We start from the raw sequence: 20,265 nt of genomic DNA, 5'->3' as shown, positions 1-20,265 counted from the left end.
CTTTTTAAGTACGTCTTCCTTACGGAGCCTCGCGATCCTCTTAGGATGCTGAGCGACCCCTAGGAGCTGAAGTATCAAGGGTTGCAACCCATACAACAGGACCTCATCAAAACCTCTAATCTAGGCGCTTCTCAAGAAATGACTTTGACCACCCGCCAAATCAAGTAGGATGCGAAAGGCTTCTTAGCCTTCCGGACAACCCAAAAACAATAATAAAACATTTCAAGAGAAAGATTAAAAAGGTTATGGAATTAGGGAATTGTAGTGGTTGAGCCCTCACCCACTACTGCACTCGTTGCTACGAATGGTCCCAGAGTGTAGCAGTTCTCGTAAAGAGACTGGACATTCTTAAGATAAAAAGACGCGAACACTGACTTGCTTTTCCAATAGGTTGCGTCGATTATACTTTGCAGAGATCTATTTTGTTTAAAGGCCACGGAAGTTGCGACAGCTCTAACTTCGTGTGTCCTTACCTTCAGCAAAGCTTGGTCTTCCTCATTCAGATGGGAATGAGCTTCTCGTATTAACAGTCTGATAAAATAGGATAAAGCATTCTTTGACATAGGCAAAGATGGTTTCTTAACTGAACACCATAAAGCTTCAGACGGGCCTCGTAAAGGTTTAGTTCGTTTTAAATAGAACTTAAGAGCTCTTACAGGGCATAAGACTCTTTCTAGTTCATTTCCAACCATACGATAAGTTTGGAATATCGAACAATATTGGCCAAGGCCGAGAAGGCAGCTCGTTTTTGGCTAGAAAACCTAGTTGTAGAACATGTAGCCGTTTCGGATGAGAATCCGATGTTCTTGCTGAAGGCATGAATCTCACTGACTCTTTTAGCTGTGGCTAAGCATACCAGGAAAAGAGTCTTTAAGGTGAGATCTTTCAGGGAGGCTGATTGTAGCGGTTCGAACCTGTCTGACATAAGGAATCTTAGTACCACGTCTAAATTCCAACCAGGTGTAACCAAACGACGCTCCTTCGTGGTCTCAAAAGACTTAAGGAGGTCCTGTAGATCTTTATTGTTGGAAAGATCTAAGCCTCTGTGACGGAAGACTGATGCCAACATGCTTCTGTAACCCTTGATAGTGGGAGCTGAAAGAGATCGTTCTTTCCTCAGATATAAGAGGAAGTCAGCTATTTGAGTTACAGAGATACTGGTCGAGGATACGGATACTGACTTGCACCAGTTTCGGAAGATTTCCCACTTCGATTGGTAGACTCTAAGGGTGGATGTTCTCCTTGCTCTAGCAATCGCTCTGGCTGCCTCCTTCGAAAAGCCTCTAGCTCTCGAGAGTCTTTCGATAGTCTGAAGGCAGTCAGACGAAGAGCGTGGAGGCCTTGGTGTACCTTCTTTACGTGTGGCTGACGTAGAAGGTCCACCCTTAGGGGAAGTGTTCTGGGAACGTCTACTAGCCATCGAAGTACCTCGGTGAACCATTCTCTCGCGGGCCAGAGGGAAGCAACTAGCGTCAACCTTGTCCCTTCGTGAGAGGCGAACTTCTGCAGTACCTTGTTGACAATCTTGAACGGAGGGAATGCATATAGATCTAGATGTGACCAATCTAGGAGAAAGGCATCTATATGAACTGCTGCTGGGTCCGGGATTGGTGAGCAAAATATTGGGAGCCTCTTGGTCATCGAGGTTGCGAAGAGATCTATGGTTGGCTGGCCCCAGGTGGCCCAAAGTCTCTTGCATACATCCTTGTGGAGGGTCCATTCTGTTGGAATTATTTGTCCCTTCCGACTGAGACAATCTGCCATGACATTCAAGTTGCCTTGGATGAACCTCGTTACTAGTGATATGCCTAGACCTTTTGACCAGGTGAGGAGGTCCCTTGCGATCTCGTACAACGTCAGAGAGTAGGTCCCTCCTTGCTTGGAGATGTACGCCAAAGCCGTGGTGTTGTCCGAGTTCACCTCCACCACTTTGCCTTGAAGGAGAGACCTGAAGCTTTTCCAGGCCAGACGTACTGCCAGTAGCTCCTTGCAGTTGATATGCATTGTCCTTTGACTCGAGTTCCATATTCCCGAGCATTCCCGACCGTCTAATGTCGCACCCCAGCCTACGTCCGATGCGTCCGAGAAGAGAACGTGGTTGGGAGTCTGAACAGTCAGGGGAAGACCCTCTCTTAGGTTGATATAGTCCTTTCACCAAGTCAGACAAGACTTTATCTTTTCGGAAACTGGGATCGAGACCGCTTCTAGCGTCTTGTCCTTTTTCCAGTGAAAAGCTAGATGGTATAGAAGAGGACGGAGGTGTAGTCTTCCTAGTGACACAAATTGATCCACGGATGACAGCGTCCCTACCAGACTCATCCACAGCCTGACTGAGCAGCGTTCCTTCTTCAGCATCTTCTGGATGGATAGCAGGGCTGGGGGCTGATCGTCTTGTTCAGCAACGTCCTCATCAGAGGGTTCCTCATCCGAAGCTGATGAGGAAACGGCAACGGAGTGGGCAACGTCTGACTCGCTGAATCCGGTCGCACTGGTGGATGCGTGACGGAGCCGGACGCAATATTATGGAACTGCTGCACAGTCTGTGAACTGTCAACAACCATGGGTGCGCGAGGAAGCACAGCGTCAACCCGAAACTGTCTAGACCGTCTGGGTTGTGCAGTCAACACCCTACCGGGTTGCTGAGGTTGACGCACTGCGTCACAACAAGTCACCTCTGCTGGTTGTTGAACGTCCTGAACGTCAACAACCATCTCCGAGCGTCGCTTAACGTCAACGTGCGGCTGGCAACCCACACTGGGTCGCATCGGTGGAGGAACCACCTCAACTGGCAGACGCGAGTAGGTTACCTCAGCGTCAACAGGGCGCACAACCGACCGGTTGGAAGGTTGTTGGCCAGAAGGTTCTTCTCCGCATTTAAGTCCTCTATCAAGGACGCAAGCTTGGACTGCATGTCTTGCAGCAAAGCCCATTTAGGGTCTACGGGAGCAGGTGTGGCAACAGACGGGGTTAGCGACTGAGGCGGAACTGTTTACCATCCCTGAAAGCCTTGTTATGCGTGACATAATAGTACAGCAAAACTTCAAAGGCTCGACAACAGCTGAGAAGTTGACCTGTAAACAACTTGGAGCGTCTCCTGGCTAGGCGCCAGGGAGAGTCTACCAGAATTGAGAAGTCTATCTGGGCAGAGGCATGAACTCCCAAGCCGAGAACTTCTCTCGTGTCATATCAGACTCTCGCTCTATAAACCAGTTTAAAAGAAGGGAAAGCAAAGGCTGTATCCCCCAAACTCCTCCTGGTGAAAAACCAGTCGCCTAGCCAACGTAACGCTCTCTAGGAGAGCGAGAGAGCACTAGCTTAAAAACAACGGCTTCGAAGTAGCTAGGCCTAGTGTAAGCTCTGACGTTTAGGCGAACGAGGAGCAGCAGTTACAAGATCCGGACGAAGATCCTTAAAAAAAAATCATCATGATTTAATTAAAGTCCATAGGAGGCTAAGCAGCTTAAGGCTCCTCTCCATCTGACAGAGTCCTCAAGGGAATATCAGTAGGAGGGAGAACAGCAACTTCCTCATCTACAGGAACCTTGTCCGATAAAAGCTGAGTCTCTCACTGGTGCATTAGTAGCGGACCAGAACGCAACGTCATGTAACTGCTTGACAGTCTGTGAACTGTCAACAACTGAACTGTCAACCACAACAGGTGCGTGAGGACGTACAGCGTCCACTCGAGACTGCTTTGACTGCCTAGACTGAGCAGTCAAAACAACTCTAGAATGCGGAGGTTGACGCACAGCGTCAAAACAAGTCAACTCCGATTGTTAGTGAACGTCTAGAACGTCAACAGGAGCATCAGCCAGTGGCCTAACGTCCAAATGCGGCTGAAAAACCACACGAGACCGCATCGAGTGTGGTTCTAAACAACCTGACTGACGTGACTAAGCTACGCCAACGTCAACAGTAAGCACAAAGGAACGTTAGGTTGGCTGAAAGCCAGGATATCGATGAGATAAACGGCTAGACTCAACGGACTAATCGGCAGAATAGTCTTCCATAAGGGAGGCAAGCATATACTGCATGTTTTGCCATACAACCCCTTAAGGATCAACGGAAATGGTTGTGGTAATAGACGAGGGTAACGTCTGTGACCGCAACACTTTGCCTACAAAAAAAGACTTTCGGAGTCTGTGTTACGCTTTTGTTAGGCGGCGAGCAGTTATCCGATGACTGCATAGGGTCAGAGCTGTCCTAATGGCTGTAACCAGGACGCTGGACCTGTCCTGAAAGGACTGACTTTCGCTTAAGGGCTTCGAAACCTTGTGACAGGTTTCTTATGCGAAAAGCCTACGGATGGCGAGGAGAAACAACGTCTCTCTCGTCTTATGGTAGGGGAGATCTTGGTAAGAAACACCCGATACCATAGAGGGAAAACGTCTGTTCGTTGGTCAAGGCCTCTCGAACCCATAAGTCTTTTGACATTACTTCTCCCCTGGGCTTGGGAGCTTGCAAGAGGTCCCGGACTAGGTGAACGACAGGCACGAACAGACGAACCCTCGGACGCAACACTGTAACACTTTGCGCCTCGGACGCAACACTGTAACACTTTGCGCATATCACTTTATCACTTCGATTTTCTGTTTTGCACTTATTTCTACCTGAAACACGCAATTCTACCCTTCATTAAAAGGTAGTCATTGCGAAATTAGTCGTATAATGCAAGCTCATAATACCAGCAAAAAACAGAAAACATATTTTAAGATAAAAAGAAAAATCAGTGGCTGGGAAAGAGACTAAACACTAGTTCATATAACTACGTTTTCAATCTCTCACCGCACATAGCCTGGGGACGAGAATAAAAACCTAAAAACGTTTTATCCTTCCTCCCCGTACAGAGACTAGGGACGAGAGTAACACGAGAACAACGTTACCCGCTTGAACGGAACGTTTTCTCTCCTCTCTCTCCCTCCGTCTCTATCTCTCTCTCTCTCTTTCTCTCTTGATTTCGCACCTAAGAGAAGAGCCCAATTATATATCGTCAAAAAAACATGTTATTTGACTAAAGGAAAAAACTGAAAGGTTTTTCAAATAAAAAGTTCCTTTAAATTAGAATTTAAAACATTAAAGCTAAGAAAGAATGAACAAAACGTCAGAATCGATTTACTCTTACTGCAAAGTGAAACCGTGATACACTCTCTCTCTATCGTAATGATAGAGCGCATGTTGAACGTCCTGAAAGTCAACAACTGCGTAGCATAAAAAACTAAACGTTAGTTCATCTTTGAAAACAGTACGAAGACTATCAAAGAAATTCTTTCATAAAATATTACATTTAAAAAGTTTTAAATTCTTTAAAAGCTAATTACGATATAAAGGGCTAAACGTTGATTAACTTCGGTTCCAAGTTAGGACCGCCTACTATCAGGAAAGGTCGCATATAAACAAAACATTAAAATTTATTTTTATATGTTTATAATAAATGGAAAGTTAATCGAAGAGGCCTAATAAAGGCGGAGAGATATAAAATATATAGATCTATAACGTGATAAGATAATTACTAAAAGCCTAAACACACTTCCGTCTAAGGGAAGGGTCGGCCATTTAAAAGTGAAAGAAATTCCATACTCTCTTTGTCACCATAATTAAATCTATCCAAAACGAGTTCAAGTTTTGAGATGAAGATAAAACACCTGCATAGCGAAAGCTCAAAACTAGAATAGTGTACTTCACCAAATAGTTGTGAAAACAAATCCAGTTAGCAACAGCGAATTAGTAGGTCTTGCCGGTAGCCCGACAGAGAGAAAATTGAGTTCTTTGTTTACATTGAGTACTGAGTACCTGCACGACAGATGGCGCTGTTGAAGTACACCCCCTACCTGCATAGCGATCGCTGGCGGATTTTTAACGTAGAGTTTTCTGTCGAGCAACAGAGTTGCAGCTTATATAATCACCGGCTAAGTTAAATATTGAAAAGTTAATATTGTTTTGTAACATTTATTATAAATCACCGTATTTAGGGCTACCAATATACTTAAAAAGACAATAGATTTGATACATTTTGTAGTGCTTGACTCGCGAACTTTGAACAGCCTCGCGGATACAGAAAATTTATTTTTGAAAAATAGCGATCGCGGAAAAGGGGAATCGTGTAATTCGAACACGCTTAATTCGGGACCCTACTGTATTTCAAGAGAGACAATAAAAATTTAAAAATTTAGAAAGAAAAAACTAATACATTTCAAGATGGACAAAGGCTTAAAAATATAGAATGAAAAAAATTAATATGCATACATCATACCTAACTAAATTATCTTTGATGAGGATTTTAAGTATTTAAATTTGTTACAGAAAACCTGTTTTTGCAAAAAATTTAAAAACTCCACTACACTTATCAGCAGTGATCTCTACCAGAACCTTGACAAGGATGTATCTACCATATCCACCTAAAGCCTTAGAGAGAAACCAGTTCCAATAATAACCAAGACTGGCCGTCAGAGAAACCAGACAATCATTGTAGTATGGTTGGTTTTCCTGAGTCATCAGAAAAATTATTTTAATAATGATACTATATTTTAATTTTGATACTTCTAGGTTACATTGCTTATATTTACAAAGGGCTAGTTTTTTGTCTTTTGATAAAAAAGAAAAAAGAATTTCCTCCCAATGCTCTATACCCTCTCTTAGAATCATTAGGGTGGAACCACCAGGTGCCTGTTATCTGGTGGATTCTACGTCTGGTGGGCCAGGAACTGTCCCCATCTATAGGTTTCCACAATATCTATGTGGACATTAAAGGAACAACTGGTTTTACAGCAGTGCTCTTTTTATTCTTTTCAGAGTTGATTAGGATACAGATTGTTCGATACGGATTGTTCTAAATTGCTTGAGAACCAGGATTTGACTTTTTCTGGTATAAGTTTCTATTATTTTCAACATAATACAGTAGATTTCAGCCTCTGCTTCCCCTCCTGTATACTACATACTTGAAATGACTACCTAGAATGTAAACAACTAAAATCTAATTATGAAATTTAATCTTATAGCAAACATTAATCAGGCAGTTGCACTTACGTAAAGAGCTGATTACTGCTTTCCTTAAAGATCTGTTTACTTTAGTCTGTCTCCCATGGAAGATTTTGTCTTGTTTACCAGCTGCTGGGCTAGTTGGGTCATGTTAAAGTGAAGAGAAACTAGTTCTATGCTAGGTGTTAATGTTATGTAATTCTCTACAAGTATTAGATAGAAAATAATATTCATGTTTTCTTTTTAGTATTACACCAAACTCCTCATCAAAGGCTTCACATTTATGCTGCTTTCAAGTTTCATCAACAATTTACCTTTTTCAGTTTTAAATTAATGTAAATGCTCTCTTTTTCTTTTCACAATTAGATACAAGAGTTTCCATTTTGAATATAGTTCGAACCTTGGAGCACACAAAAAGGTTGTAATAAGAATACATAAAGAGCAAAGGGATTACTATGTGGCTAGCAGCAAAGTGATACCATGTAGTCAAGGGGTAGGTCACATAAGGAACAGCTATACATTTTGGAACCTTCCAAGTACTATGGAGATTTCTGTTCATAATTTCAAAACCTTTCATATTTTGAAATTCTAGATAAAGGATTCTCAAACTGTATTATGTATTTGGGCAAAGGAATGTGTATTTAGTTCAGAATATTAAGCCATTTCTTTTAACACCATATCTGAGATACTCAAGCTCAGCCATTCTCTAAACTGTTTTATTCTAATTAGGCCCATTTACGATATGCCGACATTCTACGGATCAGCTACAGATCTTATCCTCCGAAGAAATATTTACACCCTTTAGTCTAAAGAATTAACTTCAGCCTTTTACCACTGAAATAGAGCAGAGTTTATCCTTCTTCCAAAACTTTTGTCATCACTAGTTCTATTCGGAGGTAAGTATGGAAATAAAAAACTTTAGTTTAAATAATGTTACTATGGATATTAAAAAGCCATTAAAAAAAAGATTGAGAGCATAAAAAACTGTGAACTTACCATTAACAAGGTACAATATGCTAGCAAATAGACAAGAATTGTCTGAAGGTACAACTTTTTTTAGTAAAATACCACTGCTGGCATTTATTTCAGAGGGTTCAGTTCGTGTAGGAACTTTTTCTATTCTTGTAGTTGCAGGCAATGCACCCTCAGCCTTTACTGGCAAAGGAGCAACTTCTTCTAAGGTCTGAAAAAAAATGCTGATATCATTACAGTAACTAAAAAAAATTGAACCCAATAGTCTTCCTACTGAGTAAACCAATATTACCAAGTATTTCTAGCTTTCAAAAATTTCTGAAAAATTTTGTAGTGCGAACATAATTGCATAATTAGCAATCAGTCCTTTTTCACAATAACAAACTTTTAAATAAGGGCTGTCATAGCCACAAAAAATTTAAACTACATGAGTCCTCCAATATCAAAACACTAAGAAAACACAACCTTACAATTATTTCTTTTATTAATATTGTCATAACATGAATTTTTTTCTGTATAAGTATCAAATCTGCACGTGAACAATACAAAATAAGCTTATGTTTATAAAAATAATTTTCATGATATTTCTCATAAGTCAAAAGAGATATGGATATAAATATTCATACAGTCATGCATGGTGTCTTGATTGATTCATGCTGAGTAACATTGTTATTATTTCTTATTATGGAACATCACAAATTTTTATTCTGGAACATCACATATTTTTAGAGTAATTTGTATTTTTCCTAACTATACAAACATGAGATCTTTAATAGCAGTATGACTTTAGCTAAGCTGGAACGGCTGTTAAACTTTTTACGAGGTAAACAATGTTGCCCCACCCACCCAACAGGTAAAGCAAGCATCACTTTGATCTGTAGCCTAGGACTTAAGGGTGGTTGAGGTGGGCAGTGTAACCTAAAGTCTATGGTTTACATACATACATATACCAAGGCACTTCCCCCAATTTTGGGGGTAGCCGACATCAACAAATGAAACAAAAACAAAAAAGGGGACATCTACTCTCTACGTTCCTCCCAGCCTAACAAGGGACTCAACCGAGTTCAGCTGGTACTGCTAGGGTGCCACAGCCCACCCTCCCCCGTTATCCACCACAGATGAAGCTCCATAATGCTGAATCCCCTACTGCTGCTACCTCCACGGTCATCTAAGGCATCGGAGGAAGCAGCAGAGCCTACCGGAACTGCGTCACAATCGCTCGCCATTCATTCCTATTTCTAGCACGCTCTCTTGCCTCTCTCACATCTATCCTCCTATCACCCAGAGCTTCCTTCACTCCATCCATCCACCCAAACCTTGGCCTTCCTCTTGTACTTCTCTCATCAACTCTTGCATTCATCACCTTCTTTAGCAGACAGCCATTTTCCATTCTCTCAACATGGCCAAACCACCTCAACACAATCATATCCACTCTAGCTGCTAACTCATTTCTTACACCCGTTCTCGCTCTCACTACTTCGTTCCTAACCCTATCTACTCGAGATACACCAGCCATACTCCTTATACACTTCATCTCAAACACATTCAATTTCTGTCTCTCCATCACTTTCATTCCCCACAACTCCGATCCATACATCACAGTTGGTACAATCACTTTCTCATATAGAACTCTCTTTACATTCATGCCCAACCCTCTATTTTTTACTACTCCCTTAACTGCCCCCAACACTTTGCAACCTTCATTCACTCTCTGACGTACATCTGCTTCCACTCCACCATTTGCTGCAACAACAGACCCCAAGTACTTAAACTGATCCACCTCCTCAAGTAACTCTCCATTCAACATAACATTCAACCTTGCACCACCTTCCCTTCTCGTACATCTCATAACCTTACTCTTACCCACATTAACTCTCAACTTCCTTCTCTCACACACTCTTCCAAATTCTGTCACTAATTGGCCAAGCTTCTCTTCTGTGTCTGCAACCAGTACAGTATCATCCGCAAACAACAACTGATTTACCTCCCATTCATGGTCATTCTCGTCTACCAGTTTTAATCCTCGTCCAAGCACTCGAGCATTCACCTCTCTTACCACTCCATCAACATACAAGTTAAACAACCATGGCGACATCACACATCCCTGTCTCAGCCCCACTCTCACTGGAAACCAATCGCTCACTTCATTTCCTATCCTAGCACATGCTTTACTACCTTTGTAGAAACTTTTCACTGCTTGCAACAACCTTCCACCAACTCCATATAACCTCATCACATTCCACATTGCTTCCCTATCAACTCTATCATACGCTTTCTCCAGATCCATAAACGCAACATACACCTCCTTACCTTTTGATAAATATTTCTTGCATATCTGCCTTACTGTAAAAATCTGATTCATACAACCCCTACCTCTTCTAAAACCACCCTGTACTTCTAAGATTGCATTCTCTGTTTTATTCTTGATCCTATTAATCATTACTCTACCATACACCTTTCCAACTACGCTTAACAAACTAATACCTCTTGAATTACAACACTCATGCACATCTCCCTTACCCTTATATAGTGGTACAATACATGCACAAATCCAACCTACTGGTACCATGGACAACACAAAACACATATTAAACAATCTCACCAACCATTCAAGTACAGTCACACCCCCTTCCTTCAACATCTCAGCTCTCACACCATCCAACCAGACGCTTTTCCTACTCTCGTTTCATCTAGTGCTCTCCTCACTTCATCTATTGTAATCTCTCTCTCATTCTCATCTCCCATCACTGGCACCTCAACACCTGCAACAGCAATTATATCTGCCTCCCTATTATCCTCAACATTCAGTAAACTTTCAAAATATTCCGCCCATCTTTTCCTTGCCTCCTCTCCTTTTAACAACCTTCCAATTGTGATTTGCTCCTGTGAATAATACAAAACATTGACCTTTAATAGGAGTCACCCTAGGGTGGGAGGAAGTCCCCTAAAACCAATCTGGCTGGGTAACTAACCCTGATAACGTCAATGTAATTTGGTCCTAATATGAGAGCTAGTCATGACTCTTGTCAAACTCTTAACTACCTGAGCATGATGTCACAGGTGTTGGACTAGATCCTTACCAGAAACTAGTGAGCAGTCAATGAAGAATCCATTGTATATCCTTCAGGATATGAAGGCCAAATGTAAAAGCAACATAATGGCCTGACTGTTGTGCTCCAAGGGAGGGGAAGAAGAAAGGAAAAGTGAGCAGTCATTCCTACCTTTCATTCCTAGACTTATGTTGCAATCACTATCTTAGAAGAGATTCTTCTTGTCTCACATGGGAGCAAGGCTCGCTACCCAACTTGAGCAGCTATCACAGATTGAAGGGTAAATCAGTACTCATGAAAGTTTTGGACTGTGAAGTTTGCCTTGTGGTTGCACACTCCTGCCTTCATAACTTGTGCCATAGACAGATTCTTCTTTAAGGCTAGGGTAGAGCTGATGCCCCTGACTTTGTAAGTCTGTGCTCTAGACAATTCAACTGTAAACTTTCCAGAAGTGACAGAAGTGCACTTGATGGTCTCATGAAGCCAGAACAAAACTGTATTCTTAGATATTAGCTTTTTACCCCTTCCAGTGCTGAGGAACAGCCTCTAAAGCTCTGGCCTGAAGCACGAGTTCTCTTTTGAGGCAATGCTGTAGCACCCTCACAGGACACAGAACAAGGTCATCTTGACTACTAGTCGCGACATGGATGAAAGGAGATGGAAGACTCAAGCTGGGGGTCATGGACAGTGGGGTTCTGGGTCTTGGCCACAAACTTGGGAACAAATGTAAAGGAGACCTTTATTTCCATCCCTCAAAATAACTTGGGGCATACAAGATGCTATGCTATTCACCCACTCTGTTCGCCGAGGCTAAAGCAAGCAATACAACCGTCTCGAGAGACTGATCTCAATCCGATGCTCTCCTCATGGGTTTACACCGAGGCCACTACAGAGACATGAGAATTCTCATGAATTTCACTCGGTAATTTTGAGTTTTACAGGAGGACAAGACTACTCAAAGCTATCATGAAAATTGACAACTCCCTTGAAGATAAGAGATCCAAGGCCTTTCATTCTAAAGACCTGGCTCAAGGCTGAGCAATAGTATTTCACCGTGGAGACTGAGAGGAGCTTCTCTCGGTGAAAGAAGTTGAGGAAATCAGCTACCAATTCCTGAGGCTCCTACCAGAGAAGTATGCCTATTACAACACCAATTGCAGATCATGGCCCATTTCCCCTGATAAACAGTTGCAGAGGACTTCTGTAAATATCCCAACATCTTTCAAGCAGTACCTCGAGTAAATTCTTTCGCTTGAAGGATATGCAGGATAGCAGCTATCTGCAAAGCTCGACTACCTTGCAGAGAGACTGAGCAACTACCTCTTTGTTGTTGATGTAGGCCACTACAGTAGTGTTGTCGCTCATAAACACTACCAAGTATCCTATCAAACTCTGTTAGAAAGTTTGCAGGGCCAGCAGTGATGCTCGCATCTACAACAAGTTGGTGAGCAGACATCTTTCTTCTTCAGACCACAATCCTGCTGTGGTCTGGTTCCTTAGGTGCGCGCCCCAACCCTCCTTGGATGCATCTGTGAAAAGCAGCATATCTAGAGGTAGGGAGTCAAGTGGAAGTTTCCTGGCAAGGTTTCTGTCATTCAACCACCATTCTAGACTGTTCCTCACCTCCGGTTCCACCAGAACCAACAGGTGTGGAGGATTGGTTTCCGCTGGCCATTGATGGTTCAGACACCACTGTAGCGATCTTTGATGGAGGCATCCATAAGCATAAATTTCTTGAATGATGAAAGACATCCAAGAAGACATTGCCACTAAAAACCCACAATTAATTGATCAGTTAGAAATGATTGCTTTACATCTCTGAGTCTGTTGATGCAATTGTCTGATGGAAAGACTCTCGCTGCTGTCGTATCTGTCAACAATCCAAAGTACTCCATCCTTCTCTTGAGCTAGAGACTTGACTTCTCCCTATTGATTACAATTCCTAGGAGGAAAGAAGCTTGTCTCGATTTGGGATCAGCCAGTCATTGAGATACCTCAAATGAAGAATCACAATCAAATGGGCCCAAGCTGAGATGAGGGTGGCCACACTCATAAACACCATGGGGAGTGGAAGGCCATCCAAAGCATAGGGCCTTGAACTGTTACACAACTCCCTCGAAGATAAAGTGGAGGCACTTTCTACTGGATGGATGGAATGGTATTTGAAAATACATGTCCTTCAGTTCTATACAAAGTATGAAGTCTTCCTTTTTTATGACTGTATGAACAGTGCTCGCCATTATAGAACAAACTTATTCATAGGAGAGAGGTCAATAACTGGCTTCCAATCCTCAGTCGACTTCTCCATAAGGAACAGCCAAGTGTAAAAGCCAGGAGACATAGACAACTTAGAGCACATTTTTGTTCATCATAGCCTCACTTCTGCTGCAAGCGCTAAAGTCCTCTGCAATTTCGAAGCATATGTCTGAAAAATCTTTGAAGAGCAAGTAAGGGGAGGCACAGAGCTGGAAAAAAAGGAAGGCTGTATCCATCCAAAAGAATTTTACCACTTGACTTTCTGTTCCATGTTTCTACCACACTACCCAATGGCTCACAGAATCTAGAGGAGGAGATCGCAGAACTCAAAGTCCCCTTCCTAGCTTCCTACCTCTAACCCCCTTTCCTGGCATAGCCAAGTGGGGATTGAAAGGGAGGAACATTGTTCCCTCCTCTCTTCAAGGTGGAAGGAACTGGAGCAGCAGTTCTGGATGTGGGGGTTACAATCGGCATCCTCAGCACTGACTTTTCTGGTTGACTTGAAGAAGCCCTGGGAATGTTTGATTTTGAAGGGGCCTGTCCTCTAAATGTCACCACTCAGTGGATCAGGGAATCATGTCTCTCCTTCCTGCACTTCTCAATGGTGGCCTCAATGTCAATTTGTAAGAAGAGCGCTGTAGACTCCAGTACCGGCATGTTCTTAAGGGAGAATGATGCAATTGGTCCTTCATGGCTGGTGAAATGTAAAGCCACTACATCTCTTCTCTTGAAGATCCAGTTAGCTTACTGCTTTGCCAACTATTATGCCAGAAGAGTCACTGCCTTCACGATACAGAGAATGGGATTTATGAATTTCATCTTTGTTTTTGGATTAGACCAGTAGTCTATCCACAATATCCCTTGGAAGCTTGCCATGGAAGCAGACTTAGTAGCTGTGAATGAGGCGCCCTCGTACATGAATCTCTTCGCATCGGTTCCCATTGTCAGGGCTGCAACTTATGGATTTATTGGAAGAGGCAATGGTGCTGATTCCTTCAGAATGTAGAACCTAAGCTGCTGAGAGAGAGAGAGCAGGAGGTAATATTTTGTTTGAGAGGCTGGATCAGAAAGAATTCATCGGGCCAGCGATCTGAGAATCCACTCTATGCAGCATGCATTGAGCAAGATTTAATCACAGTAGTTCAAGGGGGGGGAGGAGTGACCCTTGAGGAGTGCCAAATGGAATATCAATGACCTTCATCCTGCCCTTGATTCGTGAAAGCCTCCCCATGTCATTGAGCTCCCTGATGAGAGGAAAAATGTTGACGAAAGAGGAAAAATGTTGACGAAAGATGAAAAGAGACGTTGATGAAAGAAGACACTATCTCATGATTCTCTGTCATAGCTGGCACCAGATCTGACTTGAGTAAAGAGAAGTCAAAAATCTCCTAAGACTCTGACTAGACCCATGCTACTGTCAATTTCTCCTTCCCTTTGGAGTACTCGCGTACCAGACTGAGTCTGGTCCCGGAACAATACTCTGCAGCAGGGGAAGGAACCGAAAATCATCGTCTTGATTATGATAGTTATGTGCCCTTGGATCTGCTCTTCACAGAGACCGAAGGGACACTGTGTACCTTGGAATCTGAGGAGTATGAGGGAGAACGTGGCACCGAATGGCCAGAGGTTCAATTCAAGTGTACCTATCCATGATCAAAGGAGGACTCTGGCAGGAGTCATGATGAAGAGACAAAAACTCTCTGTGCTCCAACAAGCATTGAGAGTGGAGCCTAGGTGTTACTTGTTCCTGTCCTTGTTCCATGTGTGCATTAAGGTTAAAAGTGTCTGGTTTCAGTTTCAGTATCATCTGAAAAGATGTTCCCCAGAAAGTCAGCCAGGCAAGCCCAACTGTGATGCCAAACCACAGCAGTAACCTCCCAATTAATCACCTTCAACTCACAGTCCCAGGCTAGGATTGATCTGCTGCCATGCAAATGCAAGGTTAACACATTACTACTGTACATGCCAGGAGGAAGATCCCATCAAAAGACACAGTCACCATGCATGTCACTAGAGTGATCAGTCCCACGATATGGAGAATCATATGACTGACCAATTACTGCGCAATGGATGATCTCAATAGCTTGATGAATCAAGGCTTAAAGGAAGGTGATGCAACTTCTGTTGGTAATACAAAAGGAACAGGTGACTGATGGTCTGAATCCTTTTACAAAGCTCAAATCCAGGTCTTGGGATATAAAATCGTGTGGTGTGCTATCACTCACTGTATGAACGTGGCGGGTCTTCCAGGCAGGCAACCTAACATGAGGTGTACTAACGTAGAAGTCCTAGAACTGGGTAATCATTCACAACGGGCATGCTGCTCCCATGATAGAGAGAAAGGAGATTGATTGCTTGCAGATTGGGTGGGCAAAGTTCTGGTGAGAGGAGACCAAAGCCTGGAGACCTGGAGCAGGGAAACTAAGTGCAAGGACTCTATCTACCAGTAACAAGGAGACTTGCGACCTGCTGCCCAAGCTCGTATGCATTGTGCTTGTGCATGTGGTGATCGTGAGCTTGGCAATTTTTTGTGTTGATCATGAGCAAGGAACTCGTGTGCGTGAAGATCATGTGCACAGAGCTCATGTGTCTGGAGAATAATTTCATGGAAAAGGTGGACAATGGGGAGAACCCCGATTCATCTTCCCTTCACGTTTGCAAGAAGATTCTTGTCCCTTGGCTGAGCAAAAACAATCAGAAGTTTCCTCTCCACCTATCACAGAACTCTGGGCAGCTTTAGATGACTGAGGCAGTGTCACTCAGGTGTTTTAGGAGTGTCCCGAGGCAGGAGAGGGAGGAAGGCAGTTGTCAAAGTCATGACCAGTACTGTAGAGTACTTGGTCTCTCAATACAGAAAGGGAACCAGTAAGAGAGGCATGACCTCCCATACCTCATACAGTACTTAAAAACCAAATTAACAAGAATGATAACAAAAACAATATATACAGAGATATAAATAAAGGGATTGATCAAACCCATAGACTAAAGAAAAAAATTGGAAAAACTGGTCAATATTGAGGAGCTTATAAGTGTACCTGTGGCACGTTAACAGGAGATTCACACTTTCTGTAGGAAAGCTCTGAATGACAATTATGTTCATCTTCAGGAATATGCCAACTTACATTTTTTTCCACACAAGTGATTCATGAACCACCAGAAAACAAGGTTATTACTCAAGTTCCTTGGACTTTGGGCAGGAGCTGCCATCAGTCTCTGCTTAGGAGTACCTTCCAATCCCAAACACCACCATTATATCCTTCGGGCATAGCTAAGGTCTACATCTGGAGAGTAAAGAAGGCTGGTTCAAGAATTGAAGAGACAGTGAAAGATAGAAATGGAAGGTTGTTAAAAGTAGAGGAGGCAAGGAAAAGGTGGGCGAAATATTTTGAAAGTTTACTGAATGTTGAGGATGATAGGGAGGCAGATATAATTGCTGTTGCAGGTGTTGAGGTGCCAGTGATGAGAGATGAGAATGAGAGAGAGATTACAAGAGAGGAAGTGAGGAGAGCACTAGATGAAACGAGAGTAGGAAAAGCATCTGGTATGGATGGTGTGAGAGCTGAGATGTTGAAGGAAGGGGGTGTGACTGTACTTGAATGGTTGCTGAGATTGTTTAATATGTGTTTTGTGTTGTCAATGGTACCAGTAAATTGGGTTTGTGCGTGTATTGTACCACTATATAAGGGTAAAGGAGATGTGCATGAGTGTTGTAATTCAAGGGGTATTAGTTTGTTGAGTGTGGTGGGAAAAGTATGGTGAGTACTGATTAATAGGATTAAGGATAAAACAGAGAATGCAATCTTACAAGTACTGTACAGGGTGGTTTTAGAAGAGGTAGGGGTTGTATGAATCAGATTTTTACAGTTAGGCAGATATGCGAGAAATATTTAGCAAAAGGTAAGGAGGTGTATGTTGCGTTTATGGATCTGGAGAAAACGTATGATAGAGTTGATAGGGAAGCAATGTGGAATGTGATGAGGTTTTATGGAGTTGGTGGAAGGTTGTTGCAAGCAGTGAAAAGTTTCTACAAAGGTAGTAAAGCATGTGTTAGGATAGAAATGAAGTGAGCGATTGGTTTCCAGTGAGAGTGGGGCTGAGACAGGGATGTGTGATGTCACCGTGGTTGTTTAACTTGTATGTTGATGGAGTGGTGAGAGAGGTGAATGCTCGAGTACTTGGACGTGGATTGAAACTGGTAGACGAGAATGACCATGAATGGGAGGTAAATCAGTTGTTGTTTGCGGATGATACTGTACTGGTTGCAGACGCGGAAGAGTACCTTGGCCGATTAGTGACAGAATTTGGAAGGGTGTGTGAGAGAAGGAAGTTGAGAGTTAATGTGGGTAAGAGTAAGGTTATGAGATGTACGAGAAGGGAGGGTGGTGCGAAGTTGAATGTCATGTTGAATGGAGAGTTACTTGAGGAGGTGGATCAGTTTAAGTACTTGGGGTCTGTTGTTGCAGCAAATGGTGGAGTGGAAGCAGATGTACGTCAGAGAGTGAATGAAGGTTGCAAAGTGTTGGGGGCAGTTAAGGGAGAAGTAAAAAATAGAGGGTTGGGCATGAATGCAAAGAGAGTTCTGTATGAGAAAGTGATTGTACCAACTGTGATGTATGGATTGGAGTTGTGGGGAATGAAAGTGATGGAGAGAGAGAAATTGAATGTGTTTGAGATGAAATGTCTAAGGAGTATGGCTGGTGTATCTCGAGTAGATAGGGTTAGGAACGAAGTAGTGAGGGTGAGAACGAGTGTAAGAAATGAGTTAGCAGCTAGAGTGGATATGAATGTGTTGAGGTGGTTTGGCCATGTTGAGAGAATGGAAAATGGCTGTCTGCTAAAGAAGGTGATGAATGCAAGAGTTGATGGGAGAAGTACAAGAGGAAGGCCAAGGTTTGGGTGGATGGATGGAGTGAAGGAAGCTCTTGGTGATAGGAGGATAGATGTGAGAGAGGCAAGAGAGCATGGTAGAAATAGGAATGAATGGCGAACGATTGTGACGCAGTTCCGGTACGCTCTGCTACTTCCTCCGGTGCCTTGGAAGACCACGGAGGTAGCAGCAGTAGGGGATTCAGCGTTATGAAGCTTCCTCTGTGTTGGATAACGGGGGAGGGTGGGCTGTGGCAACCGTAGCAGTACCAGCCAAACTCAGTTGAGTCCCTTGTCAGGCTGGGAGGAACGTAGAGAGGAGAGGGCCCCTTTTCTCTTTCTGTTTCATTTCTTTGATGTCGGCTACTTCCCAAAATTGGAGGAAGTGCCTTGGTATATGTATGTATGTACATATGGAAAGGATTTAAAAGGCTCACCAGTTTTTCTAGGGGAAACAGGTCCAGCTTCCCCCTCAAAATCTTTTCCGTAAGTTAGATTAAGACCGCCACCCTTCATTACACCGCCACCAAAGGAGGTTGATGAGGAAGGATCAGAGGGCAGGATACCAAGGGTAGGAGAAAAAGGAAGACTTTGAGGAAGACCTCAAAGGAGAGGAGTTGCACTCAGACTTCATTCTCCTGCTGTACACCTGCCACTGAGATGATGGACATTCCCTATATTCCTAACAGAGAGAAGCTTGGCAGAAATTATACCCATATGCAGGATGGACACAAGGAATGGGGATCAATCGAGGAGATGGTCATGAAGGTCCCGCTGCTATGCTAAGTAATTCCAGGCCAGGTTTGCATGTCTACTTTCAGTTTCTCCATCATTCATACATTTCACAGACACGGAAAAGAAAAAGCAAAGATAATCAATTCAACCAAGTTTGATTTACGGCACAGAGATATTTTTGTTCGCATTGGCGGCTGAAATCAAAGCGAGTACTCGGTAAGCCAGCAGTGGGGCGAGGCCTTCTCCACTGCTTGCTGGTTTACTACAGACATATTTTATAATTTTAACAGCCGAGTGTTCTAGCTTTGTTCAAATCATACTCCTATTAAAGAGGAAAGGTTTGTATTTGTGAAGGAACAAAAGTGGGATTCAGTTGATTACCAGGGACTTGGAAGGGACCATTTCCACATGTCAACCAACCTGAGCCTCACGATTTCATTTTAGTGGAATGGCGTGCAGTACCAGTGATTTCATATGACTCATGGAATATTTTATGTTAACCCTTTTACCCCCAAAGGACGTACTGGTACGTTTCACAAAAGCCATCCCTTTACCCCCATGGACGTACCGGTACGTCCTTGCAAAAAAATGCTATAAAATTTTTTTTTTTTCATATTTTTGATAATTTTTTGAGAAAATTCAGGCATTTTTCAAGAGAATGAGACCAACCTGACCTCTCTATGACAAAAATTAAGCCTGTTAGAGCAATTTAAAAAAAATATACTGCAAAATGTGCTGAGAAAAAATAACCCCCTGGGGGTTAAGGGTTGGAAATTTCCAAATAGCCTGGGGGTAAAAGGGTTAAAGTAATGAGTTTGTATTGGACTAATTTAGTGATTACAAATATAAACTTTATGCACAATGACATACTGTATTTGTAGATGGCTCAACATCTTCAACTATCAAAACATCCCCATTTCTAACTCCAACAGTTTTGAGAGTCATGGTATAGCTGCCTTTGATGGGTTTTGGTGGGAATCCTGAAACAGTATCATTAGCCATGAGAAACCACAAGTAAATTACTAATCTCAATATAAAAATAGATATCAAGGGTATTTCATTTTCATGTTATTTTTTTTTTTCATACTATATTATGGTATAACTAGATCACTGTAAATTATCTATACAGACAACTAATTGCAGGATCTTAACCAAGAAACAAAAAAGCCAATAATGAACCCAACTTCTGGTAAAACTGATGTACATTTAGATCATAATACAAAATACAGTATACAATTTGATTACTGTACTGTTCCCTATGCCAAAGTAAAAGAAAAATTTCCAAAAACAAACAGCAGAAAATTTTTGCATCAGAAATATTGTCACCAAACTGCCGATATCTACATAAAAAAAATGAAACAAAATTATATATTCTAAAGCAAACTGTAGTTTTTCTATCTATACAAACATA

General features: G+C 42.4%; 1 protein-coding gene across 1 annotated transcript in view; it reads right to left on the bottom strand.

Annotated features, from left to right (window-relative positions):
- Positions 1-20,265, bottom strand: part of Yod1 (Yod1 deubiquitinase) — a 44,025-nt gene that overhangs the window by 6,801 nt on the left and 16,959 nt on the right. The window contains exons 3-4 of the mRNA XM_068367062.1: positions 19,725-19,834; positions 7,972-8,158 (exon numbers count right to left, since the gene is read on the bottom strand). Of these exons, the coding sequence (XP_068223163.1) occupies positions 7,972-8,158; positions 19,725-19,834 (297 nt within the window). The remainder of the gene's footprint in view (positions 1-7,971; positions 8,159-19,724; positions 19,835-20,265) is intronic.

Source organism: Palaemon carinicauda, chromosome 45 (assembly GCF_036898095.1).
Source record: "Palaemon carinicauda isolate YSFRI2023 chromosome 45, ASM3689809v2, whole genome shotgun sequence".
In the NCBI taxonomy this organism is placed as follows: domain Eukaryota; kingdom Metazoa; phylum Arthropoda; class Malacostraca; order Decapoda; family Palaemonidae; genus Palaemon; species Palaemon carinicauda.
The sequence above is the reverse complement of the archived record's forward strand: the minus strand, read 5'-3'. Positions and strand labels throughout refer to the sequence as shown.